Genomic DNA, 26,723 nt, shown 5'->3' with positions numbered 1-26,723 from the left:
CAACAATCTGTCACATCTGACATCAAACTAGCATCATAGTAACTTTAACATATGGTGGTGTGATGGTCTGGGACTGCTTTGCTGCTCCAGGATGTGGACTACATGCTGTAATTGATAAAACCATGAATTCTGTAAATACAGAAAGAAAAAAGTGCTTGCATGTATGTGTGTGAGATGTAGTATAAAGCACTTTGAGTGCTCAATTTGAGTAGAAAAGGGCTATATTAAAAACCAGTCCTTCTACCAAGTATCGAGCAAAACACCATCTTTCACAACAGCAGCTTAAAGTTACAATTCACCCTTATGGCTTATTATATTTCACACGAGTGACCATTCATAACCACTGGCAATGGCAGCAAACCTAGAAGCTGTAGTACTGAGAATCATTTTTGTGCTGAAATCACAGTGAACATAAAGTTTTGACAAGGTACAATTAAATCCTGAAAAACTGAAATAAATCACACATTTTTAGGGCCTTTTGCAACCTGAGTAACCCTCATCATTCAGACCACTCACACATGGACTCGATTCTCAGACCAAGTCCTTTGCACTCTGTCCAAGCACTCGATCCTCTAATGTGTGCCTTTGTCTTGTTTTGTATACATCCCTCTTGATAATATATATTTCTCCTGTTTGTTATTTATTCCTGCTGTCTACTATTTATATTTATTCTGGCACAGTTGGTGTGGAGAACCCATAATTTCATTGTACATGTGCAATGACAATAAAAGACTATTCTATAAACTTAAAACATGCAAAATAATCACCTGATGTGGCAAATATGACAATGGATTTATTCACAATAAAGACACACAGGTAGCAAACACAGTTTATTGTTGTATTTACACATTTTCTTCCTCGTGATTAATTTATCTTACAGTAAAACATTTGCCTATCTTTGTTTTTCTCTACAGTTTTTGATGAAAGTTCACTCAGTCTTTTATCTGTCATCTTAAACAATGTTCTGTCCAATTAGATAGGAAGATGAGGAGGCGGGTTCTTGATGTCCTCCTGATCTTTTAGTTAGTGGCGTTCTCTCCCAGCAACCAGTATGTCCTCATGCGTCCTTTCCCTTTCACTTCAATCTCTCCTCTGAGCTGCAGCTGGAAACAGCTGAACTCCTGCAGAACCTGACGAGTCGCCTCCGACACGTGAATCTTCAGAGCTGCAAAGACACAACAACGCATGACGTCACACCTGGCCGAGCAGGGGATAAAGTGTTCAAGTACAACCACAGCATGACAAATATGTAAGGTCCCAAAACCTGCAGTTCCTCTAATGTTCACCAAAGACAACAACAGCAAATCAGTCAGCATAGACACCCATGTTAAAACTTTAGCAGAAATAAACATGTTTACAGCCTGACACACAAACTGGTTTGGCCTGTGTAAATAATTTCTCCCTTCATAACAACTGTAAGAGTTGAGGCTGAAAGTCACCTCTGGCTTTATAAAAATCAAATAGGCAGCAGGTGCAACAAACCAGTATGTGGCTACATCCATCTTTTAGATTCACTTTATTCCGAGAACATAAACTAAATGATGTTTTTGTCTTTCGTCATCAGAGTTGATTAGACTAAAGAACCAATCAAGTTAGACCTGTCCTGGTGGACACAGACATGTGATTACTTAGCAGGAAGCAGGTCCTACCCTCCCCAGTTGACTCCATGCGTGACGCTGTATTGACCGTGTCTCCAAACAGACAGTACCTCGGCATCTTCAACCCAACCACGCCAGCGCATACCGGACCTGGTGACACACACACCAACACTAAGTCTGCACTGTTCTTTTACTGTAGTGTAATGATAGTAGTGATAGTAATATTGTAGTATTTCTGGCTGCAGTGTATGTAGTACCGCTATGGATGCCGATGCGGAGCCGTAGGTGCTGATTGGGTCGGTGTCGGATCTGGAAGCTCTTGACAGCTTCCAGCAGGGCGAGGGACATGCGGGCAACCTCTCGACCGTGAAGTTTACCGTTCCTGGCAGGTAGTCCTGAGACCACCATGTAGGCATCACCGATTGTTTCTACCTGAAAGGTGAAGATGTATACGGTAAACTGATCGGACTCACAGGTGGGATGTAGCTTAGATTAGCTCAGTTTAGCAAATTTTACCTTGTATACATCAAAGTTGTCTATAATGGCATCAAAACAGGTGTACAAGTCGTTTAATAACGTCACAACCTGCAGGAGGAAAACGCAGACACAGAAGGTGAGTGAGATTTCACACCAAAACAATCAGAAATGTACTGCAATAATAGCTCAAACCAGCAGATGGCAGCCTTATGTTTGCACGTTGTGATCTGAATGTATAGATCAGGCGTCTCCAACTCCAGTCCTCGCGAGCTACTGTCCTGCAGCTTCTTCAGCATGCCATCAATTTTGGCAAAGGCCTGGTCACAAGCCACTCATTTGATTTAGGTGTGTTGGAACAAGGATGCATCTAAAAGCTGCAGGACAGTAGCTCTCTCCAGGACCTGCGTTGGAGAACCCTAATGTGGATGGTTTCCCTGTAGCTTCCTCCGGGTTAACAACCTGCAGTGGCGTGATCTCTGCAGACAGAGTAGTGAAGCCAACGATGTCGCTGAAGTAGATGGTGACAGAGTCAAACGCTTCAGCCTGAACTGTCTCTCCTCGTTTTAACTGCTCTGCTACAGAACTGACACATAAATAGGATGTTATAGTACTGCAGTATCCAGTATTTAGTGCAGTATTCAGGGCAGTAGTACTGAAGTATAGTTACTGTGGGAGTATCTGGTACAGCAGGGCCTCCGCCTTCCTCTTTTCCTCATGATAGGCCTGCGTTCGTTCCTCCACCAGCTCCTCCAGGTTATTAGCATATTGCTCCATCCGGGAGAGCAGATTGTCCAGGATGTTGGAGCCATATCCTCTGAAGAGACATGATTGGACAGAGACACGCAGACAGGGTGACAGGTGTTTGGCTTTCTGTTTTGTGAGTGACAATTTTTCTACATATTTCTCTCATTTCTCAGCCTCTATTTTAATGAAAGAACAACATGAATATTTATATTTCAATATTTCTTTACTGGCTGATTTTACAGAGTTACCGGGGACACTCTCTGCCAGCTTTGTTTAGTGTCCAAACAGAGAGCTGAATAAAAGTTTTGTACAGCTGAGAGCATACTCGGAGATTTTTTGCATGTCTCCTGCTTCAGCATTAATCAGAGCATCATAAAAACCTGTCTCAGAACAAATGTGGGTCCGTTGCCTCTCCCTCACCTGTGCTGCTTCCTGAGCAGGATCTTGATGGTGTTGAAGTCGGGACGCTCGCTCGGCTCTTCACTCCAGCAGCGCTGCATCAGGACACCAAGCTCCTCACTGTGACTGTGGAAGCAGAGGGAGGGGCGGAGGGGTGGGGTGCCACCATGAATCACCGCCTGCACGATCTCTGTTGGGGGAGGCATAGGTTGCAAAAGCACACACATTCAGCAGTAAGAGGTAAGTAGAAATACAAACACTTAAAAACGTTGATGCTCTAATTCTAGAAGACTCAATCCTGTGAATCCTCCTTTGTCTGATTATTTCTTAACATATACATTTACAATAACACAGCATTAATACATTATTGGATGTATTGGATGTATTATTGGGAATACATTTAATTACAGCAGATGTCTTTCTAAAAGGGTTGTAACTAAGTTTAAGGATATAATTCCTCCACTGTTATCTTCTTCAATACCATGTGCCAACAGAGGGCAGAGTAGCTACGTGAACTCTACCCCCACAATGGTCGATTATCTTTGAACTTGAAGATGTAAAATTATTACATTTGAAAGCTGTGGCTGTCAAATGTGAGGTGGACATCCATCCATCATCATACACAAACCTCATGTCATTGAAGTAAGTCTGAAAGAAATCAGCTGATAAACAAATCTACAGAAGCTCCAAACACAGGCTCAGATCTCTGTCATCCTCACGAGGCTGTTTCAGGGTGCTCAGAAAGTCCTGGATGGATTTCCTTGAAACAGGATGAACATTTGGAGTCAATCCTAATGTGGATCCAGGAAATTTTGGAGTGATAATTTACCATTGTGAGATAGGTAGGCCTGAGTGCACAAGCAGTGTTCACCTGGAAGTGCTGAAGTATCAAAACAAAGAAATGGTCTTTCTGCTAATTAGACTGGTTGTTATACTTGAGCATGCAAAGCACTTTATACAATATACCCTATTCCCACCTGCTTTCAAACATTCACACTCCGATAAAAACATCACAGAGCAACTCGGGGGGTTGTATCTTGCTCAAGGGCAAGTTGTCATGCAGATCAAGCAGTCAGGAATCAAATCACCAATGTTCCAATTAGCAGATGACCTGCTCCACAGCCACTCCAAAAGTGAGCACAAGTAAGAAACTGATGTTTTTAGAACTTCAGCTGTCAGAGCAGAGCTCAGGTGAAGCTGGGGGGGGGGGGGGGGGGGAATAAAACAACTTTTCTGTCCTTCAGTTGTTCTTACAGTGAAAAAACACTAGCATTGTTAATGCATGCTAATTGGTTTGGGACTTTTGAGAGGTCATTGCCGATGGCACCAATTTAGAGATGATAACTCCATTAGGATTGTAGTTGAACTCGAGCAGAAATATCCATGTGAGTAAAGAAACTGGCTGTGGTGCCTGAAGCTGATGCTATTATGAGGTTGCTGCTCGATTCATGCCTCAAATTAAAGTGGAAGATGCTGTAAAACGGTTTTTGGTGCTGTAATATCGCTACAAAAGAAAGCTGCCAAGCATCTAAAAATGGAGCTTTGTCTATCAACTTCTCCCTTATATATTAGAAGCTCAGCATGCGGACAATTGGTGTGAATGTCAAGTCTCGTTTATTTGTCCTACAGCAGCGATTTAGGTCAGAAGTGACTGACCGACTCGGGTCTGTTCCAGGCTTCATGTAAACGTGACACGTGATGACCGAGGCAGGACAGGTCCTGTGTGAACCATTTACCTGTTAATGTGTGTGCGCCCTGAGCAGCATCTCAGGAATGTAAATAAAACTGTCTTCACACACACACACACACACACACACACGCACACACACGCACACACACACACACACACGCACACACACACGCACACACACACACACACACACACACACACACACACACACACACACACACACACACAGGGTCTTTTACAATATAAAGCACCTTGAGGTGACTGCTGTATAAATAAGGTTGAACTGAATTAATTTAACCCTGAGAAACACACATTCACCTTTAGGGGAGAGAGAGTGTGAGTCGAGGTAGAAAACTCCTCTGAGCAGAGCCACTTCCTGCAGGATCACCCCAAAACTGTACACATCCCCCTTTTGTGTCCCACAGTTCGGAGGACAATCTATCCTCACCAGCTCTGGAGCTGTCCACAGCTTCCCTGCCAAGTGATCAATAACTGATATCAGTGATAACAACATCCTCATAGACAGTCTTTAATGTAGAGCGTCAGCTTCAATACATACGTGCATAGTAAGCATGTGTGTCCTCGGGGCAGTTTCTGGTCCTAAGACTCTGCAAGCCATAGTCAGTGATTTTCAGGACAAAGCGGCTGTCCACCACACAGTTGGATGATTTAAGGTTACCATGGGAGATGATGACGCTGTTGTGGAGAAATGCCATTCCCTGGAGGCAAACAGACAGACAGACAGACAGACAGCTGATTCAGGTGAAAAGTCTGAAGCTCTCTAGAATCGAAACATGAGTCCAACATTGATGTCAGAGACCTCGTTCATACTTTTTCATTTACATGTGTTTTCTGTAACCCCAACCCCAAGCCACAGAGACAAGTTTTTACCTTGACAATGTCATTAATGAGAGAGTATCTGAACATCCAGTCCAGTGTGATGCTGTCACTCTCCATCAGGTCCTGAGGGAGAGACACACACACACACGCATGTTGGCCATTCAGTCCAAGTGAGGTCCTCAGTGACAGACACTGAGGACACTTCTGCTCTGCGAGGACATTTCTGCGCATGGTTAAAATTGTGTACTGAATACTGAATCACTCAGCAGAGTAATGGTGTCTTTGCTTGTGACTATCTGCAAGCAGCAGCTTCAGCTGATATTTGATATTCATTCTTCCTCCCCACACTAAAAGCATCATCCTCATCTCAGCACAAACTCAAAATAACTCAAACCGCCTGAGTTGCTCTGTGTTAGGATGACAGCCCTGACATCCAGCGGTCATCTGACAACAACCCAAACCCCCACACGGCCCACATCAACCTTTGCATGTTGCTAGGTTACTGTGCTGGGAGGTTGCTATGCTACAGTGCTGACAGATAACTGTAGCTGAGAGGAGAGAGAACATCTGAAACACAAAAAACATCTCATATGAAAAAATGTAAGGAATGAACGAGCAGAGGATGGCTGCAGTGCTACCTCCTGACTGTAGAAACCACTGCATCATTTAGGTATCTTAATGCCTAACCAGCTTTCAGCTGCTCCCATATTAACACGAGCTCCACACAGCAGGCATCTCCATGTTTGATGTCAGAGTTTGCATCCAAAGAGCTGTCACGATCTAACCAAAGTAAACTGAGGACGTGGACAAGGTGTGCAGTTATATTATTTGGAAATATTGTTCTGACCTTTTGCAATATTTCTAATCTGTACAAAGTAAAACTGGACCAGGGTTTTGACATGCAAGCTGAAAGTGTCGATGAAAAATAACGCACAGATTTCTAGCAAAACACTAGCTGGGTGTGACGTACCTGAAGGCTGCCTCTTGGACAGTACTCTGTGATGATGCACATGTTCGGCGGGTCGATACAGGCGCCAATGAAGCGGGTCAGTTGTTCATTTTGGACATCTCGCATCTACAAAAACACAGAGGCTGCTACTTTAAAACCTATCATGCTCTACAAACAAAATGGGTAGATTGGTAGGTTGAGATCATTTAGGAGGTTAGATCGGATAGGTGTATACATATATATATATATATATATATATATATATGCAGGTAGGTAAGGTTTTCAGTCTATAGTAAGAAGGATGGTCCATTGTTAAGTGGGTTAGTAAGTTTGTCAGTCGCTAGGCTATTATTTCATTTGCTACAAATACAAAAGCTCAACATCCTGCAAGAAGACCTATAAGCTAGGTCAGTCAGTTACAGTGTTAGCTGGTAGGTTAGTGGGCAGATAGCCTGATGTTCTTACATGCTTCAGTTCAAACAGAACCTTCCGGGTCAGTTCGATGCGTTTCTTGTTGATGTATTTGATAGCTGCCAAGTTTCCCTGCAGGAGACACAGTGAACCAGATTACCACTTGACACCATCTTGTTAGAGGAACATGTGATGGGACTGTCAGCGTCTGTCAGACCTTGTAGTATCCGGTTTTAGTGTAGATCTGAAAGTTTCCCTCCATGGTCATCAGAGAACCATAGTTGGATCCTTTCTGCAGACAAGCACAAACAATCGAGACACTCGGCTTTTTTTCAATGAAGAGTGTAGGTCCTGGATAACATGCAGCACTACCATACGGAGGAAACTTTTTTCCTCATGTTTTGCATGAGTGGTCCAGCCCAGTAGTTACTAATTAATAGAGTAATCAGCTACACAGTTGGTGCACTTATGAATAATTATATAATATATAACATAATATATATTATATAAAGAAAAGAAAACCAGGTTTATGGGTTGAAGGAGACTTCAATTATCTTTTTTTTTGCACAACTCTACTATACGATGAAGAATTTAGGAAAATGATTTAATTTAATCTGAACAAATCAGTCAGTCAGCTGATCCAGGCCCAGAGAGCTTCCGGTGTAGCCAGGAATTCCAGAAAGGGAAAAATAGAAATCCAGTTGAAGGCTTCCTGTTCCATCTGTTAGTCATTGTTTACAAATGCAAACACATTTCAGACTATAAACAGAAACTGGAAAATTTCAGGAAGTAAAGGCAGGCACTGTATTAGGTATAATATGTTTCCAGTGAGTACGGATGATTTATTTATAGTATAATAACAGCTGTGTTACCAGAGACATGGTGAGCCTGCTGCACGCTCTCTTCAGGACTTTATCCAGGTTGCTCATCTGGACGTCATCCCAGGAAACTCTCCACAGCTGAGCTGCAAGCTCGCTCTCCAGCTTCAGCTTCCTGTTCAGCAGACAGGAAGAGAGTGTGTATATGCGCATATGTGCAAGTGTGTGTGTTGAAATTTGAGGGGAAGGAAAATGGAGAGAAAGCTGATGGAAACGATAAACAGGCTGAATGAGTTACACAGAGATCTGGTGGGGCGGCTGTGGCTCTGGTGTTAGAACCACTGGAGCACTGGCGTGTGAGCGTGTGTGAAAGTATTAGGTATGGATAAAAGCATTGGATGAATGTCTGCGATTGGGCGGATGAAATTTGTAGTAGAAAGTGCTTTGAGTGTGCTTTGAGGATCTCAGTCAGAGATGCTTGGCTTTACACTAGCGTTTGTTCCAGTTAGGATTATGCTCTATAAGTGGGAAAGCAGCCAGACCAGAGCAAGGGAATGACTTCAGCTTATGAACTGATGATAACAAACCTCCGTAACAGTAGAGTCTCACCTGCCTGTATGGAGTCAGTTTTTGAATTTGAGTGCATGAGTGAGCTTCTTGTTAGTTTTATGCTTTGTTCATTTTCACTTTCAATGACTCAAAATGTAAAGAAATCAGGGTTTTCTTTGTTGAAGTCAGATGAGGATTTCTCCTTCGAGCCTTTCTTTCTGGGCCTGATGTGCAGCATGAGTGTAATGATTTAAACTGAGATCTGCCGGGGTCGCAATGGAAAGAGGGGCCATATGTACTTGCTGTAACCTTGGTCCGTCTGTGTATTTGGACTCGTGTTTTGGTAACAGCTCTGTCCTGTCTGGTGTCCTGTTTGGTTTGTTTTTTTGTGTATTTAAAAAAAAGTTAATTTTTTTTTGAGAACTCAATAAAAACATTTGATGAAAAGCAAAAAAGAATTTAAGAATCAGCATTCAGAAACAGAAGCGAGATTGAAGGATACTCAGATAATGCAAAGACCATATTAGAAGGAAAAAACAACAACATTTAGAGCTGTATTTATGGTTTTTAATCTAAATTCATTCTTCATCATTCACTCTAGGCCTGGCTGTGATCTCTCTATGAATGGAAAGAGGAGGGAAGAGGAATAAAACAGAAAGAGAGCTCAGACTGCCAAGAGTCTCCTCATACGTCCAGTTTTCATACTCAGTACAGAGATACAAACATGTTTGGCTCACCTGTAGATGAAGATGGTGACAGTAACGATGATGACAAAGACAAAGCAGATCACCATTGCAACCATCTGATGCATACCAACTGTACCTAAAAGATGAGACAGGAAGAAAATTCATTACTGTTTGCAGGAGTGAGGACCAGTTTGAGCTCTTTTGCTCTAGGTGAAGCAGTTTTCAGTCCATGGGGCTTAACATGTGTTATAAGCAAAGATGGGCAGTGAGGCATTAACAAGTAAAGTAAGGGATTACTATTGCAAAAAAGTAATTAGATTACTCCTACTTCTTTCCCATAAGCATGCTGCATTACTGCATTACTAAACAGTGATTTTGTTTGTGAGAGTGTCTCATGACAACGACGTACAAGTGTGTGACGTTTGTGGCAGCCACAGACGTGTGTAGATCAACAATGGATAATATGGAGTGTGGGAGAGAGTATGTGCAGCGTTTAAAGCTTGGAAGTACTGACATTACTTTGAGTTTGATTCCATAAAAAGTGACCAAAACATTAGCGTCTGCTGTGCACTCTGCGTGGGAATAAAATTTCTTTCTACAGTGAAAAATTAAACTTCAAAATTTCAGCAAGCACCTAGCACGCTGCCACGGGAACGTAAAATTCACAGAGAAACCCTCAGATCCCCCCACTGACATGGCCGCTGTGGCACCAGGCAAACCTCCACCGGCCCTGCTCCGGCTAATCAGCTGAAAATAGATTTAGTGCTGCTGAATCTTAGATTTCATTTATTTTTTGCTGTGTTTTACTTGCATCTATTTGAAAGAGCAAGTGTAATATCCTGGAATACGCAGAAAACAGGTTTAAATGTTAAACAAATTTCTTCAAGTCAAAGACTGTTGCATATAGTTTCATTTTTAACTTTATGCACATTGCATCAAGCAAAAGATAAATACTAATAAAACAAGTTTTAAAAAGAGACTTTTTCATTTGATTCAATTGTATATGATGGATTATGCAGAAAAAAATAGAACTGGGCTGAAAGTTGTATTGATTTATTACGTATTCAGGTTTTGTATGTATAACTAAGCGACCATTGCAGCTGATAACTCCAACCTCGCTTCAAAATATGGTCACTAATAGTTCCAAAAACCCAATACGGCCATAATGCTGATGTTTAGGCTTCAAAATGTGATGTTTTTGTGACGTAGCCTGTGATCTGCAGTTTAGCAATATTTTTACCAGAAATGTCAGTACGAATCATTAAAATTATATGATTATCAATAGGAAAAAAAAATTATCATCCCATGTACTTAAAGATAAACTACTTTAATAAATCAATGGCATCCTGGCAGCAAGCTGTTTCTTTAAAGTGTTAGCTATATTTTTTGACAACACAGAGGCTGAAATGACTGAGTATCCTGTTAGTGTTACTTTAAAGTTTGTTATTTCCATTAAGTTACCTTAAGGATGTATAACGTTAGCCATTGCAAAGACTTTACCCTTTCGAACATATCAAACTTCACTATAAGCACTATATACAAATGCACTATTCAAGAACCAGTCCATGCATTGGTTCTCGTGACATCCTTTGTGCAGTTTGCTCTGTAGTCTGTAGTTGTGCGTTCGTACTTGTGAGACATGCTGGGTTGTTGTTCTTGAAGCCACACTTGGGGATGTCTGGTGGCGGAGAACCTTTGGGCCACTGGAAGTTTAGACCATTTTGCAGGATGAGCTGCTTTATGCTGCTGTTATACACGCACACCACCTGAGAACATACACACACCACAACTCTTTGGTTTCTTCAATTTGTTCAAAGCCTGCAATCTCACTTACTCCCTAACAGTATCGAATAGGGCAGGAGTGGCCAACTCCAGGCCTCGAGGGCTGGTGTCCTGCAGGTTTCAGATGTGTCCTTGATCCATCACAGCTGATTTAAATGTCTAAATTACCTCCTCAACATTTCTTGAAGTTCTCCAGAGGCCTGGTAATGAACTAATCATTTGATTCAGTTGTGATGACCCAGAGTGATATCTAAAACCTGCAGGACACTGGCTCTCGAGGCCTGGAGTTGGCCACCTCTTGAATAGGGTTTATTGGTGTGTCAGGGCCGTGGGTTGGGGACGCAGGGTTTAGAATTTGAACTCTGGTTTGGGGTTAAAGGATGTTCTAAGTTTAATTCTCTGGTACTGCTACACCAGGCCTGGAGAGTTTTCCTGCCTTGGAGCCAGTGACAACTGGAGTAATTACACTCACCTGCTGCTGATCAGCCTCGTCAAGTGAGTACTACTAACTGGGCGACAGTCAGCACAGGATTATTGTACGATCAGTTCTCCTGCTAGTGAGGTGAAAGTGTTTCTGTTAGCCAGTTGTTTGGAATGTATTTACAGCAGTGTCTCTTGTTTCCAGGTGGACTGAGGAAATGGGTGGAGGGTGCTGGGCACAAGTGTACATAGACACCGAAGAGGGAGCTGGGAACTGACACACGAAGAGAACACGCACTCGGGATTATTGGCACTTTTATTTTAATTTTATTTTTTGTAGGGCTGTTCTGGTTCACACGCCTCTACAATGTTGCGTGGAGATCAGGGGCAGTACCCCTGGACTGGCAGACCGGGGTGGTGGTCCCCATCTTTAAGAAGGGGGACCGGAGGGTGTGTTCCAACTACAAGGGGATCACACTCCTCAGCCTCCCTGGGAAAGTCTATGCCAGGGTGCTGGAAAAGAGAGTTCGTCCGCTAGTCGAACCTCGGATACAGGAGGAACAATGCGGTTTTCGTCCTGGTCGCGGAACACTGGACCAGCTCTTTATCCTCTCAAGGATACTTGAGGGTGCATGAGAGTTTGCCCAACCAGTCTACATGTGTTTTGTGGACTTGGAGAAGGCATTCGACCGTGTCCCTCGGGGTGTCCTGTGGGAGCTGTTGGGGGAGTATAGGGTGTCTGGCCCGTTACTACGGGCTATTCGATCCCTATACAACCGTTGCAAGAGCTTGGTTCGCTCGTCGGGGTCTCCCCTGACACACTGAACTTTACTCCAGTCGGTTTTACGGTAGCTCTGCAGCCTTTATCATACCTCTAAGGTGTTACATGACAATGATGACATCAATAGTCTTACCTGAAATTCTCCAGACTCAACATCGGTCATGTCCCACACAGCGAAGTCCATCTCTCTGTCCCCGAACTCGTCCATCTCCACAGGGCCCATCACGCCTGCAGAGACGCCACAGAGCAGATGTAATCTGTTTGTGATCTTGGAGAACACTAACTCTTTTCTCTGTTATTTCTGAGTGTTTGCTTTGCAGCGATGGGGAAATATTTTCAATCAGCTCGGGCACAGTTTGAACTGACGTGAGGTCACGTTAATCTTTTTTTACCATGTTCTGAGAAATGTTTTCTTTCACATTCAAATTTATTTATTTGACATATTTTATTGGCACCCTGAATGATGGCAGTCTTTATTTCGCATACCCAAAAGGTCAAAGGTCAAGCTTAGACAAACACAAATGTGAACTGCAGCCTGACGGGTTGGTGATGTAATTCTCACATTTCTGCTCCAACATGGAAAAACACTGCGACCACTCTGCAGTCTTCTCAGATCCCTTGACAAACACCAACAACAATAAAAAAAAAAAAAAGGTGGAATGATCACTGACAGAGTGGCTTGTTTACAGGAATAATTCTCCGCACTGATTTTGGCTCCTCAGTCAGTCAAACATCTGTCGCTTTTTATTATACCTGTAGTAATATGTATAAATGCACACAATTGTGTGGAAATCAAACTGCACATCGAAGCATGGCCTCCTCGGGCTCGTGGCTAGTGAAGCAGCTTGGGGCTAGTGAAGTCTCTGAGCCAATTAAACTGCATACAGCTCAACAGCCTGCAGGATTTAAACTCGGGTTCACCTTCAATTTAAGGAATCAGTGAAACAGGAGCTTGTTTTCTTCCTGACCATTATCAGGAATGGAGACACTGCGTCACAGCAAACAACAGCAATACACAAGCTCGAGGGGGGAGTGACCTCATGGAATCAGCCGACCGACAAACCTTTATCAAATAAAAGCTGTCAGATTTTCTGGTTTTACAGTGGTATCGTCATGGTTACTGCAGCCTGCCCCACCCCACTGCTCTGTTTGGACATGGAGGGACAAATGAGGGTTTTTAAGCTGAAATGGTTCCTCATTTAAAGCCATGTGGTTCTCCACCGTTTGTAATACCACCAAGCAGAGAGAAGAGGGTATTGTAAATAAAATGTCATTGTCAACTTTTTTTTCTTTTAGTCAACAGTTTTGTAATAACTGAATATTTTCTGATTAGCTAGAAACAACAATGCTTCTAGTGAAGCACAACAAAGTTAAACACAGTGAAGCTAGACTCCAGCACAGCCTCATTTAATGAGTAACTGAGACACAACAAATATCCATCAGAATTCCCTCATACTCGCTGCATTTTGGCAAAGCTCAGTTACCTGAGACTGTCCTTTAGTGGGCGCGTTATGGTGAAATGCTCTGAAATTTAAAGAAATGTGAATAAACTCTCTGAGATGCTTTTATGTCTTTCCGTCTGCACACATGATGAAGGTTAATTTAATGTTTTCTTTGTTCACAATTGACAAAAAGCCTTAGAACATAAACTGCACAATGGAAACTCCAAACAGAAAATCCAACTAAATACAACACATGAGACAAGGGACTAACAAAATAAAACAGGAAGTAACTAAAAGGGGCTATCTCATGCAGCAAAGAGGACTTAACAAGATGCAAGGAACACAGGAGGCAGGATAGAATAGCCCTTTGTTGTCATTGAAAATGTACAATGAAATTGTGGGTGCTCCACATCAACCATGCTGGAGTAAAATATGAATAGTAGACAGCAGGAATAAATAGCAAACAGCTTAAATACATATAATTATGAGGGGTATACACAAAAGGCACACATTACAGAAGAAATTGCAAAAGGCAGTGCAATGATGCAAATTACTCGGTCTGAAAAGAGTCCATGTGCGAGTGGTCTGAGTGGTGATGGTTACTCAGATGAAGGCTCTGATTGGTGAGGTGGGTGGGCAGGGGTGTAATGTGGGGGATAGTGTTTGTTGACAGTCCGAACAGCCCAGGGGAACACGCTGTTTTTAAGTCTGGAGGTGTGGGACCTGATTGACCTGAAGCAACAACCAGAGGGCAGCAGGTCAAACATGTGGTGGGTGGGATGCAGGGCAAGTCATCATGTCCCTGGTTTTTCTTAGACAGGAGGATCTGGCAATGACCTCCAGGGGTGGCAGAAGGCAGCCAATGATTTTTTGAGCGGTGTTCATTACCTTCTGCGCACCCTTACTGTTCTCAGCAGTGGCCCAAGCATACCAAACGCCCAGGCATCAGGCGAGCACGCTCTCCAGAGAGGCATGCTAGGCTAGCAGCAGTTTCTGGTCCAGCTTTTTCTTCCTCAGGACACAGATGAAGTGCAGTTGCTGTTAGGCCTTCTTTACCAGGGTGTTGGTGTTGTGGGTCCAGGTGAAATCGGCGGAGATGTGGGTGCCCAGAAACCTGAAGGTGGAGAAAGTTTCCACCCGTTCTTCATTTATAATGAGAGGGGAGTGGACCTGTCTGAGCCTCCTGGAGTCCATTATGACTTCTTTGGGATATTCAGCTTCAAGGTATTTTCTGAGCACCAGCGCAAAAAAAGGACAGGGGGATATCGAGGTGGTCGAGTTTGTTGGTAAGGATGTCTGGGATCATGGTGAGCTGTAGTCCATGAAAAGTCCTCATGTAGTCCTCGGGTAGTTCTTACTATTCCTAGATGTTTCAGTGCTCTTTGACAAGTAATGGTTAACAATAACTGATAACTATTAGGGTTGTGCGGAACTAGTCAACTAATAGTTATGTTGTTACTAGTCGGTACCAGACATACTAGTCGTTTAATCTAATTGTTTACATTTTCTTTGATGCTTAATGCCAGTAAATTGTTGTATCTTAATGTTATGCAGCCATCTGCCACCAGATGGAAATTTGTTGGTGAGAAACACCAAAACTCAGTTAATCTCGGCCTGATGTTTTTCTTAACATTATCATTAGAATGAGATCACGGATCAAAACGGCGGAAATTAGCTTTCTGCGGGGTGGAAGGGTTCTCTCTCGGTATAGAGTGAAGAATTCAGTCATTAAGGAGGGACTACAGGTGCTGATCCTCCACATTGAAAGGAGCCAGCTGAGGCAGGCATCTCCAGGACAAGGTGTTGTAGGCAGAAATGCCCTGCCATAAGGATAGCATACCAGCATAGAACTGGGACACGCTGGAGAGATTACACCTAGGCTGGCCTGAGAAAGGCTCAATGTTTCCCAGCAGGAAGGGGTGGTGACGAAGAGGTCTGGGCTTCCCTGCTGCCCTAACGTAAAGGCTAAACTCAAGGTACAATGTACAAAAATATCAGTTTCTGGAAAACAAATTTGAGATTAAAAACCTCTTTTCAACTTGATATTTTTTACTAAACGTTTGGATGAATTTTATTAAACGATGAAATGAATGTTACATGTACTATATAGGGGCGATCGTGGAAGGTTGCCGGTTCAAGCCCCGGCTCGGACAGTCTCGGTTGTTGTGTCCTTGGGCAAGACACTTCACTTACCGCCTACTGGCGTTGGCCAGAAGGGCCGATGGCGCGATATGGCAGCCCCGCTTCTGTCAGTCTGCCCCAGGGCAGCTGAGGCTACAACTGTAGCTGCCTCCACCAGTGTGTGAATGGGTGGATGACTAGGTGTGTAAAGCGCTTTGGGGTCCCTAGGTGGGACTAGTAAAAGCGCTATACAAATACAGGCCATTTACCATTTATATGCGCATAAATAAAAAAAAATAATATTATATCTGTAGTCAAAATGATGTCAGTTAAATTAAAATGAATTTCAGCCAGGCAAGTATCAAAAGACTGCACTTAGCACTTTGTTTTTACTGCACTACAAACCTCTTAAAGTGTGTTTCAAGAGAAATAAAATTAATAGAATATATAGAGTACACAATATTATTCTTTTAATGGCAAATACTACATAGGCTTGGTGAAGGTTTGCTTTTTGTTAAAGGTTTATAATCATTTCTACTGTTGTCCTCCTTTCATCTATTAGGATTGTTTACTACCACCCCCTCATTTCCCCACCCCTTCTCCTGTACCCCCATCCACCATCTCACACACCTCTGACGCAAATGCCCACTGATTGATGGCCGCTGACGGTGTTTCAGTGTATGTTGTGGATAAAAGCTGTTCAATCTAATAAAGAGCACACAGAGCAGCCTGTTTATCAGCACCATCAACACACTCGCATACACACTGAAGAAACACACACCGAAATCACAGTGGGACCTGGGCGTCCCAGTCCTGAGTCTGACTCTGGTTTTGATTATATTAGTGCTGGTTGACATATACGTGATAAATATAAGGACATATCTGTTTCTAATGTACAGCCCTGTTTCCAAAAAATGCTCATTCCAAACATTAATGAAGCAGATGGTGATCCTTACACTTTATTTATAGTCCACACAAAGCACGAGATTAACAGGCCCAGAAAAATAAAACACTACACAGATTTGGCTGTTTAGTTCCTTAAAAATGATTTATTGTGGTTACAGATGCATGTGTTGGATTCCACTGGGGTTTTTTTTGTTTGTTTGTTTGTTTGGTTTTTTATGGGGGGGATAAGTGTTTTTATTTTGATATATTTATTTACTTACTCTGAACAATCTTTTTAATGTTTTTATTATTCTATGTATATATGTATATATATTATACCCATTAAATTGGGTATAACGTGGCAATGAATTACGCATTTGTGGCAACAAAATAGATAACATGCGCACATCATATTGATACAATTCCTGGACAGCTGCGTAGAGACATAAGCATAAGATTAGGCTAAACCTATACACCATGGACAGAGACAGTATGATTGAGTTTTATTTTAGGCTGGAATGAGCTACAAATGCATTTTGAAAAGCCTGGCAATGCAAGGAACCATTATTACGGAGAAACATTTAAACAGGATATTGAGAGCCCTGTTGCGACCTGGACGCCGGGATTGATTTTATTGTCAACCAACTGCAAGGGCCTGGGAAGGATCACGGTTATCGGTCAAGTGTTTCGTGCCCACAAATTAGCATTTCGTGCGCACGTTATACCTATTTCGTGCCCTCGAAATAGTATTTCGTGGGCACAATTTATTTATTTTTTGGACCATGTCATCAGAGGGGCTCCGTAAAATAGAGAGACTTTGACTTGTAACAGAAAACAGCACATGGCCGAAGTTTAGCTCGTTTTCCTCTGAGCTGTATCAGCTCATCTTTACCTCTCTGAAGAGACAGACTGTTGCAGAGTAAAGCAAGGGACTTTTATTGTCTTTTCTTTTTGATAAAGCATATTGTTATGGTTGGATCACGTGACCCATTAGTTATGCTGCTGGTGCCTTCCCCTGTGTTTCTACGTCAGTCACCTTTTTCACTCACTGTGTTTTTATACACCTCTCTGCATTTAATCATTAGTTATTAATCAGTCTCTGGCTGTCTTCCACAGCATGTCTTGTCCTGTCTTCTGGTTTCTGCCTGTTGAAAGGGAGTTTTAAAACTTTCCGTCTTTCATTGAAATTCAACATGATAAGTCTTTGGACTTGTTTCGATTAAATTTGAGACCTGACAGAGTGTAAATGATTACATTGTTTTTAGCAGTTGGCCAAGTCTTTTGGAAACAGGGTTACAAAAATACTACAACAGAAATAGCACTGCGAGGAAACCAGGCTCGAGCTGTTCCAGTTTGAGAATGCAGTTGTAATTTATCCCAGTTTAGACTAGTTTTCAGGACTGACCTAACTGGTTCTTCATGGCAATTAGGAATAGAATAGAAAAACATTTAATTCCACTCCCACCAACAGACGCTCTGACAGCAGAGTCATTATGGGACACGAAAGCTTGATCCTAAACTGGCTGGACCATCGATGGATGTCCTTCCCTGATCCACACCAATCGGCACCACAGGATGGTAACCCAGTCCCCTCTGGAGAGTTTACGCTGCACATGGACCAACGTGTGTGTGTGTGGTTGTGGGTCAGAGTGCACCAGTGACATGGAAAGAGAACACTGGAGATCAGTGTGTTCACACTGTATATTAAAATAGGATCTAACCATGTTAGCTGATGAAGTGCTAATCTGCTGTGTTCTGTTCCTTTAAGCAGTTTTATTGTTTTTATGTGATTTTTTAAAAATCAATGTCATGTTCGGTGTGTGCTGTAAATGAATGATAAACCAGGTGGAGATTTTTCCTGCCACCATGTTTGCTTGCTTAAAAAAGTCACCCTGAGAGATTCACGTGTAGCGTTGTCTGCACCAGTCAGCAGGCTCACACTGTGCTTCACATCTGACTCACAGCTGCAGACAGTGTTGGGGAGTAATGGAACACATGTACCGCCGTTACGTATTTAAAATACAAAATATGAGTAACTGTATTCTGTTACAGTTACAGTTTAAAAAGGTGGTATTCAGAATACAGTTACTTTGCTGAAATAAATGGATTACACGGCGGTCTTTTCCTGTTTCATATGTTAGGCTGTCCCCTCTCTATTTTTGGTAATTCCACACCGGTGGAAACCCAAACAAAACACACATTAAGCGGCTCTAATGCCTGTGTCTCAATCTAGCGTCTCATAATGACGTGAGGAAATATTTTTAAAAATGATTTAATATTTAGGCAATAAGAGAGTGTTACAGGCATTGCCCTAAAGAATGTAGCCTCTCATGAGCAGTGTAGTCTGTGCTACAGGGAGAAGGGACTGACATACCCGTTATGTTTCTGTGAGCACGAGGGAGGGAGAAAAAGGAGAGTGGAAAAGTACGAGCTGTCACCGAGCAGAAACGGGAGCTGGAAGCATGTAAATATAATAATAAGCACTGCAGCCAAAAAGAGAGCCTGATGAGCCCAGTTGTAAGTAAGCTATTAAGACTCGACTGTACACTGTGTTCGTATTTTCTTCTGAAACAATAAGTTCCGTTGGAGCAGCCTTTCAACGCCTCTCTCTGTCTCTCGCTAGCAGTCGACCCAGACAACAAAGTAAAGCTAGTTTTCAGCTACGAGCCTGACACGGAGCCTGACACGGAGCCCGACACGGAGCCCGACACGGAGCATGACGTATTAGCCAGAGGCCCCTTTACTACGGTTCGGAGCCGCGGACCTGTTTTAAATATGTACGGAATAGTTTTCTATACGAGATCGCTGCAAAAAGTGCAGCCTCACCTAATGTCCACCCTACTACTACTCATTTTATATTAAGACTTAAAAATCTAGTTGGTATTGGTATGGGGAGTAACCTTCAGTAATAGTAATAAATCACAGCAATAGTACATTCATGTAGTTGTAAAAAAGCATGATAATATATGAAGTAATCCAAAGTATTCAGAATACGTTACTCTCATTGAGTAACATAACGGAATACGTTACAAAATACATTTTGGGGCATGTATTCTGTAATCTGTAGTGGAATACATTTTAAAAGTAACCTTCACAACAAGCCTTTCGTCCTCATTTCTTATGCATTATGAAACTTTATTATACATGACCAACTACACTCTCTCTTATACACACAAATATACACACACAGATCAGATTAGCGCTCATCTCCAGCTGAGTCCTGCTGTTATATCCTGTGGTGGACATTCGTTTTCTACACCTGGACACCCCCCAATCATGTTTGTAATCTTCTCCTCTCCTTCCTGTCTGCCCTGCTATCTTTTGCCCAGTCTGTTCTTTTGTTTGAATAGAATAGAATAGAATAGAATAGCCCTTTATTGTCACTGTACATGGTACAACGAAATTGTAAGTGCTTCAAATCAACTATGCCGGAATAAAATATAAATCGAAGACAGCAGGAATAAACAACAAATAGGAGAAATATATACAATCAAGAGCAAAATATACAAAATAAGAAAGACACATTGCAGACTGTTAAAAACACTGGTGGCTTCCTCCCAGTAGGTGCATCTGTGGTATCAGTTTAAAAATCCTAAAATCTTCAGGAAAGTTGATCTTTGGCCTTCAGGTGACCAGAATTTGACCTCCTCTGAGATTTTTAATAGATGCACCTATGGTACCAATTTCAAAATTATTTTGTCACCTTGTTGTCGAGTCATTACATTCACAAAATCTTTGGTGTCCACGCCGCCTGTCCTGCATGATGTCAATAATACCCCCATCAAAATGCTGCATTTCTTAAAATGAGCTCTCAACTAAGATCTTTCAGATGTTAGAGAATAATATGAAAAAAATTGTTTCATTGTTTTTGTTTACAAGCTTAGAAGAAGAAGCTCACAAAAGAACAGCAGGACATTAACGTGCTTTACCCCCTGCAAATTCTTAGATAAGTGTTCTGTGCACTCAAAGGCCCCACTTTCTCTATACCTAAATCTGCGAGCACCAAGTTTAACTAAAAACTTTTACAAACTTTAGATCAATGTATACAGCTTGCCCCCCCCAATAAGTCTGAAGCTTCTGCCATGCAGCACATTCACGGCATTTTTACCATGGGTTCCACACTCAGCATCATGCCGTGTAATTAGTGGGCGTTCTCTAACATCATTTATACACAAGCAAATAACAGTGCTGTGCAGGGTGGGACAGTGGTGCAGCTTCACAGCACTGCAGACTATGTTCAAACCCAGCTGACCACCGTGTTCCTCTGCCTGGAGTTTGTCTCCTGTGTGCGGGGTTCTCTCTGGGTGTTGCCCCCACGGTCCAATCGCATGCATGTTAGATCAACTGCAGGTGTGAATGTTTCTGTGTGTCAGCCCTGTGACGGACCGGTTATCTGTCCAGGTGCAACCTGTCTCTCGCATTGTGACAGCAGTGTTTTAACTTGAACTACCACTGGAGCCTCAGGCTGGACTTCAGTGACCTGAATCAACTTCTGTTGTCATTGTCGACATTAGCAACATGCATCCACCAACCAAGGCTCATAAGGCATTGACAGGGTGATAAGGTGTGTGAAAGTTGTGCAGTTGTGTTTAGCCAGTGGGTGAGCAGGTGACCATATAGCAAGGAGAGCAGCCGACCAGGTTCGAGTCCAATCCTCTCTGTGTCTCCCCACGTTCCTGCCTATCTCCACTGCCACTATCCAATAAAGGCAAATCTAAAACCCAAAGCTTTAGTGTCGGTGTTTCTTTTCACTTGCATTTGATCTGATGTGTTCCTATGTTTCTTCGGCTTTTTCCTTCAGGATTGATTGGATTCCTATTCATGTCCAATCTTCAGTCTAAATGAATCCTAATTAAAACTCCAAAATGAGATTTTACTGGGACCCAGTACTGGGTGTCCATGACCTCTACTCTGAGTCCAACAATGACTCCGCCATAAAAACAGCATCACACACAGGCAGCCAATCAGAGAGCCACGCGTGGTTTTCCAGTTAGTTAGAGAAGTCTACACCTGTGCTACTTTACTCAGTTACTTGTAGTGCACATGCGATTTTCAGCCCAGTGCTGTGCTCTGATTAGTCACCCGCTGACAAATATCTGTGCTCACCTTTGATTGTCCTGTTCCACATCCTGTGGGTCACCTCATCTCCTCTGGGCCTCTGGACTCGTCCCAGTCCCGGTCTTGGTCTCGGTCCTTGCAAATTCAGGGTCTCGTTCAGAGCCTGAGCGTACAGTATCACCCCGTCGTAGAACCCTCCGGCAATCAGGTTGTACTGAGGGGACAAAGCATGTGATTGTTATAGATAAATATCAGTCTCTCACATATTTGAATAAAAATTTGAAATATCAGATTCAGTTAATCAATAAGGATTGTTATTTGTACCATAGAGTCTCTGATGGTGAAGTTGAACATCGCCTTTGCGTCTTTTTTCAGAGTTTTAACAAACTGGAGATATTCGGGATTCTGGGGCTGCAGATACGTCAGCACTTTCACACTCTGACGAAATCAATAACAAGCTAATCAATTGACCAGATCACTTTACATCAGTGAGCATCCTTTAAAATTTAACAATGAAAGAGCATCTTGTCTCACCCTGAAAGCGTTGCGAGCCGCATAGTCCTCCTGGTCTCCTCTGAACCAGGGCCTGATGGGAGCGCTCCCGTCCAGACCCTCAGCAAAAAGATCAATGAAGAAGAAGACATAGTCCTCCAGCTCCACCCCTTCCTTCCAGAATTGGACCATCAACGTCCTGAAGATGTCCCAGGAGCAGCACATGTACACAACTGAAGACAAAGAAGCAGCAATGTTATTCCATAAAGGAAAGGAACAGAGACAGCTGCCAACGCTTGATGGTAAATCTTTATTACACACACCATGTGTGCTTCATGGTGTGACCTGCGTGGAAGCCTGGATAACAAAAGCCCCATTCCAGCCCATCAACAAGACTTCTCAATTTCCATGACCAATACTTTTCATCAATGACCATTTTTCTGATGAAAAAAAATAAATGCATTGGCAGCCACCAGTGCTACCCCTCAGTCTCATAGTACACACACCTGTGCTGTAAGTTCGATACTCCAGAAGAGTCCTTCTCGAGGGTTGGGAATCAAGAACTGGTTCTTGTAGGAAACTGGTTCCCAGTAGTCCAATTCTTTGGAACTGTTAGTTTGCCTGCCTATCGATCCCGCGTATCTGTTCTTGCACTCACACTACAATCAGCTGATTTCAGTTAAGGTGTCAGAGATTTGTAAATCCCAAATCAATATATAAAAAACTGTGTTAACTAATTATTGTGGATAGCTAAAATCATGGTGTTCATTAAAACGTGTTCAGAATTTGGCAAATGTACAATGATTCAGTTCATAAATGATTATCAGCTAGCACGCCACTCTCTCCTGGTCATTTCCTGAAATAATAAACCAACATGGATGGTGCTTAGTGAAATCTTGGTTGGCTATCCGTCGTTTATATACTTCTTTCTCACCACTCCCACAATGTTGTGGGGTATTGTTTGGGTTCCTGATAAAAGAAAACTGATGAGAACTTCATGGTCTGAATTTATTTTTTTCTCCAGAGAAATCAAGAATAAATGTGGGATGAGAAAAACAAAAACACTCCCATCCCCCACCTTGCTATAACAGAGCCTGAAAATAATCAACTGTCAGAGAAAAAAGACAAATACCACCACCACCACCCAACCCCCTTCTGTCCACACAGTCCCCAAGGTGGACAAAAAAATGTGAATGCTGAGAATTTCACATGCGAAAGGCAGAAAGTCACATGTTGGTTTGTCTGCAGCCAAAAGTGCTTTTAATGGAAGCAGAAAAGAAAACAGGACTGACTGATTAATGCTGACACACACGCACACACACGCACACACACACACACACTGAGGACTTACTTTATCCAGTGTTAATCTTAAAGTGTGATTTATCCTGTGAGCACTATGACTATGTGAACATGGAAATAGATTCAAGCCCCAACTAAATGATACCTGATGATACCCTAGTAACAACGTTACTAACAGTTCTAATAACACAGTGGTTCCCAAACTTTTTTTGCTGGGCCCCCCTTATTTTACAAGAAAAATGTTCGAGCCCCCCCTCCCCCCCTTCTCGCGCGTGCACGCGCTCACGCACCGCACACACACATCCTCCAACCACGCACACCCATATTTTGCTCCATTGCGGTTTATTTCACACCTCAAACATTTAGTAAACAATTAAGCAAATACAAGTAATCTGCAATAAATGACAGGTAGTAATAAAATAAACTACTAACTCTTTTACGCTGCGTCCACACCTACACGGGTATTTTTGAAAACGCAGTTGTTTCGTCCACAAGTAAACGGCGTTTCAAATCACCGAGAACGGAGATTTTTTAAAACTCCTTTTTTTGCGTTTACGTGTTCATCACGCAATGTCAAAGGTATGTGCCTTTTTTCACGTCACGCTGTGCACCACGTTGTTGTTTACATGAGATGAATTGCAGAATGGCAGATAGAGACAAAATACTGTTAATCTTCAGGTTTTACATGCTTACACGTACACACGCAATTACTGTCCCTCCATTTAGAAAGGCAGAGGCCTCACGTGTAGTTTTTTTTTTCATGTGTAATAATGTTCAACATTGCATCAATACATTTTTCAAAAAATGCCTCTCTGTGCAAAATGGGTTTAAAAACATAAACAACTGTGGGATCCTGTTTGTCCGTGATTTAAACAGCCCAGCGCTGCTCCCTACGAAGGTAAAACCAATTCTGCAGGGAGACCTACCTCGGCACTTGTGCAGGTGAAGCCAAAGGGAAGATATGCTTCACCATATTTTCTAGTCTTTGGCTTGGAATGAAGTTGGTTTGGAAACATATTCAGCGATGCTTCATCTCCTGCTTTGCGTTTCTGTGGGCGCCCTGTGCTAGCAGTGTCCAAGCGTTTTGTCCCCCCCCCCCCTCCCCTCCCTTTTCATTCCATGCCCCCCCTGCAATGGCTCTGCGCCCCCCACACTTTGGGAAGGTCTGTGTTAAACTAAGATTTTTTTTAAAAAAGTAAGGAGTCGAATTTTGCAAATGTAGCGGAGTAAAAGCACCGTTTCTTCTTCACAAACGTACTCAAGTAAAAGTAAAAAGTATCGTGCAAAAAAGGTACTTTAAAAGTACATTTTTCCCCAAAAACGTACTCAAGTAAATGTAACGGAGTAAATGTAACTCGTTACTACCCACCTCTGGTTTCACGCCACATCAGCCACGCCGCTTTGCTAGCTAAAACACCGGTGTCGGCACATAAGGACGCTGTCATAGCCTGTCAACGATGTTAAATAGTTGTGCATCACTGGCTGGAGCAGCCAATCACCAGTCACTACTGACTCACACTGCAAAACAGAATAAATTATTAACGTATTTATTTTAATTTCAATTCAGGTTAGATTTTTTTTGTGCACAACGCAGATTTTCTGTGTGCGGAGACCGTTGTTGTTCGAATGTGTTGTTAAAAAAAAACAAAAAAAAAAAACAACAACGCAAGAAAGCGATTACGTCACAGAACGTGGTGACGTTTAATGACATTACATCACAGAACGTGGAGGTGTCATAGTGACAGTCCTTTCATCCTTTGATGTTCAAAAGTCCTTAAATAGACCGTGAAGGTGTCAAACTGAATTGATTAAGCTATCGTTTTGTTGGAGTGATACAGCACATAAAAAGCAGAAATGAGCTCAAAACCTAAGAAAGACAGAGATGTTAATTTCTCTAAAACAATGGTTAACAAAAGTGAAGAAGAAAAAGAAACATATGCCAGATTGTTCGACCAAAGACTGCATCCAATGATTGATCAAGTTGAAAAGCTTAAAACAGAGCTTGAATACTTCAAAAAACAGCATACAGTCCATAAGAAACAGATCGAGGATCTAACAAAAGGAAAAAATGAACTTTGGCAGAATAATAAGATGCTGGGTTTGGTCTTGGAAGAAAGGACAAATATCTCAGAGAGGTTAAAAGGTGACTACGAAGCTCACATAAAGTTCCACGCAGAGATGGAGAAAATAATGGCTGAACTTAAACAAAAGATTAAGGAAGAAGTCAAAGCCCTGCAAGAACTGCTCAAAACAGAAAAAGAAAATGTGGCACGTCAGGAATTTCACAACAAACAAATTGTTGAATTTTTACTAAAACGCCACAAAGAGGAAAAAAATAAGATGCAGCAATTTTACGATGAAAAGACTAAAAAACTCGAAGACAAAGCTAATGCTGCAGAAACAAAGTTAGTAAAGGTCATTGAAATGTATGATAACCAAATAGAAAAGCTTGAGAAAAGAGTAAAAATTAGTACAGGTGTGACCGTCAATGCAGTTAAAGAACGCGAGGAGGAACATCAATCCGCGCAGTTTTGGATTGAGGGTCTTTTGACACAAAATACAAAGTTACAGGACGACAATGAATTAATGGATAAAAATGTGAACGCGTTAACAGACGAGAAAGATCAAATGGGCAAAGTAATAGACGACCAAAAGGCCCAGAATATGGAGATGAACCGCAAATGTCAGAGAAATATTAGGGCTCTGGCCTTGGAAAAGAAAATGAAGGCTATGGTCGAAGATGAAGTTGATTCTTTGAAAAACAAAAATGAAGACCTAAAAAGGGACCTAAGCACAGAGAAGGAAAAACACAGAAAGACAGCAGTGGACAGATATAAAGTAATAACGGGACACAATCAGGCACTGGCTGAAAAGGAGGCGCTCAAAGAGAAACTGCGCTCCACAGTAAAGCAACGGGACAAATTTATAACCAAAGTGAATTGGCTGGAGAAGAAAGAGCGCCACTTCCAAGAGGAATTCTACAAGTGCGTTTTGTCCTTTGAAAAGGCATTTCCACATGCAGTTCACTTCAGAGAAAAAGAAAAGGTGGAATTTAGGGATATGTTCCTCAACTTGAAAAAGAAATACGTAGACTGTGTGGAAGGCATCCCCTTTATTGGAACAACGAAGGAGGTTCTTGAAAAACAGCTGAACTGTCTACATACCAGATGCAAGGCTCAAGATGCAGCTTTACTAGATAAAACACGGGAGCTGAAATCATTTGAAAGGAAGTACAATGATATGGTAAAGTCTTCCGAATACGCTTTATTCAAACAAAGACAG

General features: G+C 42.2%; 2 protein-coding genes across 2 annotated transcripts in view; one reads left to right on the top strand and one right to left on the bottom strand.

Annotated features, from left to right (window-relative positions):
• Positions 1-817: 817 nt before the first annotated feature.
• The window catches only part of npr1a (natriuretic peptide receptor 1a), a 37,271-nt gene continuing 11,365 nt past the window's right edge, over positions 818-26,723 (bottom strand). Inside the window, exons 3-22 of the mRNA XM_006795236.2 lie at positions 22,185-22,375; positions 21,975-22,088; positions 21,699-21,864; positions 12,278-12,372; positions 10,792-10,927; positions 9,213-9,297; positions 7,981-8,101; positions 7,326-7,400; positions 7,163-7,240; positions 6,719-6,823; positions 5,800-5,871; positions 5,468-5,627; positions 5,227-5,382; positions 3,240-3,408; positions 2,743-2,889; positions 2,535-2,658; positions 2,115-2,183; positions 1,856-2,030; positions 1,650-1,748; positions 818-1,165 (exon numbers count right to left, since the gene is read on the bottom strand). Coding sequence (XP_006795299.2) covers positions 1,020-1,165; positions 1,650-1,748; positions 1,856-2,030; positions 2,115-2,183; positions 2,535-2,658; positions 2,743-2,889; positions 3,240-3,408; positions 5,227-5,382; positions 5,468-5,627; positions 5,800-5,871; positions 6,719-6,823; positions 7,163-7,240; positions 7,326-7,400; positions 7,981-8,101; positions 9,213-9,297; positions 10,792-10,927; positions 12,278-12,372; positions 21,699-21,864; positions 21,975-22,088; positions 22,185-22,375 — 2,483 coding nt within the window. The 3' untranslated portion in view covers positions 818-1,019. The remainder of the gene's footprint in view (positions 1,166-1,649; positions 1,749-1,855; positions 2,031-2,114; positions 2,184-2,534; positions 2,659-2,742; positions 2,890-3,239; positions 3,409-5,226; positions 5,383-5,467; positions 5,628-5,799; positions 5,872-6,718; positions 6,824-7,162; positions 7,241-7,325; positions 7,401-7,980; positions 8,102-9,212; positions 9,298-10,791; positions 10,928-12,277; positions 12,373-21,698; positions 21,865-21,974; positions 22,089-22,184; positions 22,376-26,723) is intronic.
• Positions 25,134-26,723, top strand: part of LOC148096782 (uncharacterized) — a 2,877-nt gene continuing 1,287 nt past the window's right edge. Inside the window, exon 1 of the mRNA XM_087834585.1 lies at positions 25,134-26,723. This exon is cut by the window's right edge and continues 1,287 nt beyond it. Within this exon, the coding sequence (XP_087690711.1) occupies positions 25,296-26,723 (1,428 nt within the window). The 5' untranslated portion in view covers positions 25,134-25,295.

This window comes from Neolamprologus brichardi, chromosome 22 (assembly GCF_056152115.1).
Source record: "Neolamprologus brichardi isolate AB-2024 chromosome 22, ASM5615211v1, whole genome shotgun sequence".
NCBI lineage: Eukaryota > Metazoa > Chordata > Actinopteri > Cichliformes > Cichlidae > Neolamprologus > Neolamprologus brichardi.
Note: the sequence above shows the minus strand (reverse complement) of the source record. Positions and strands in the feature narration are given on the sequence as shown.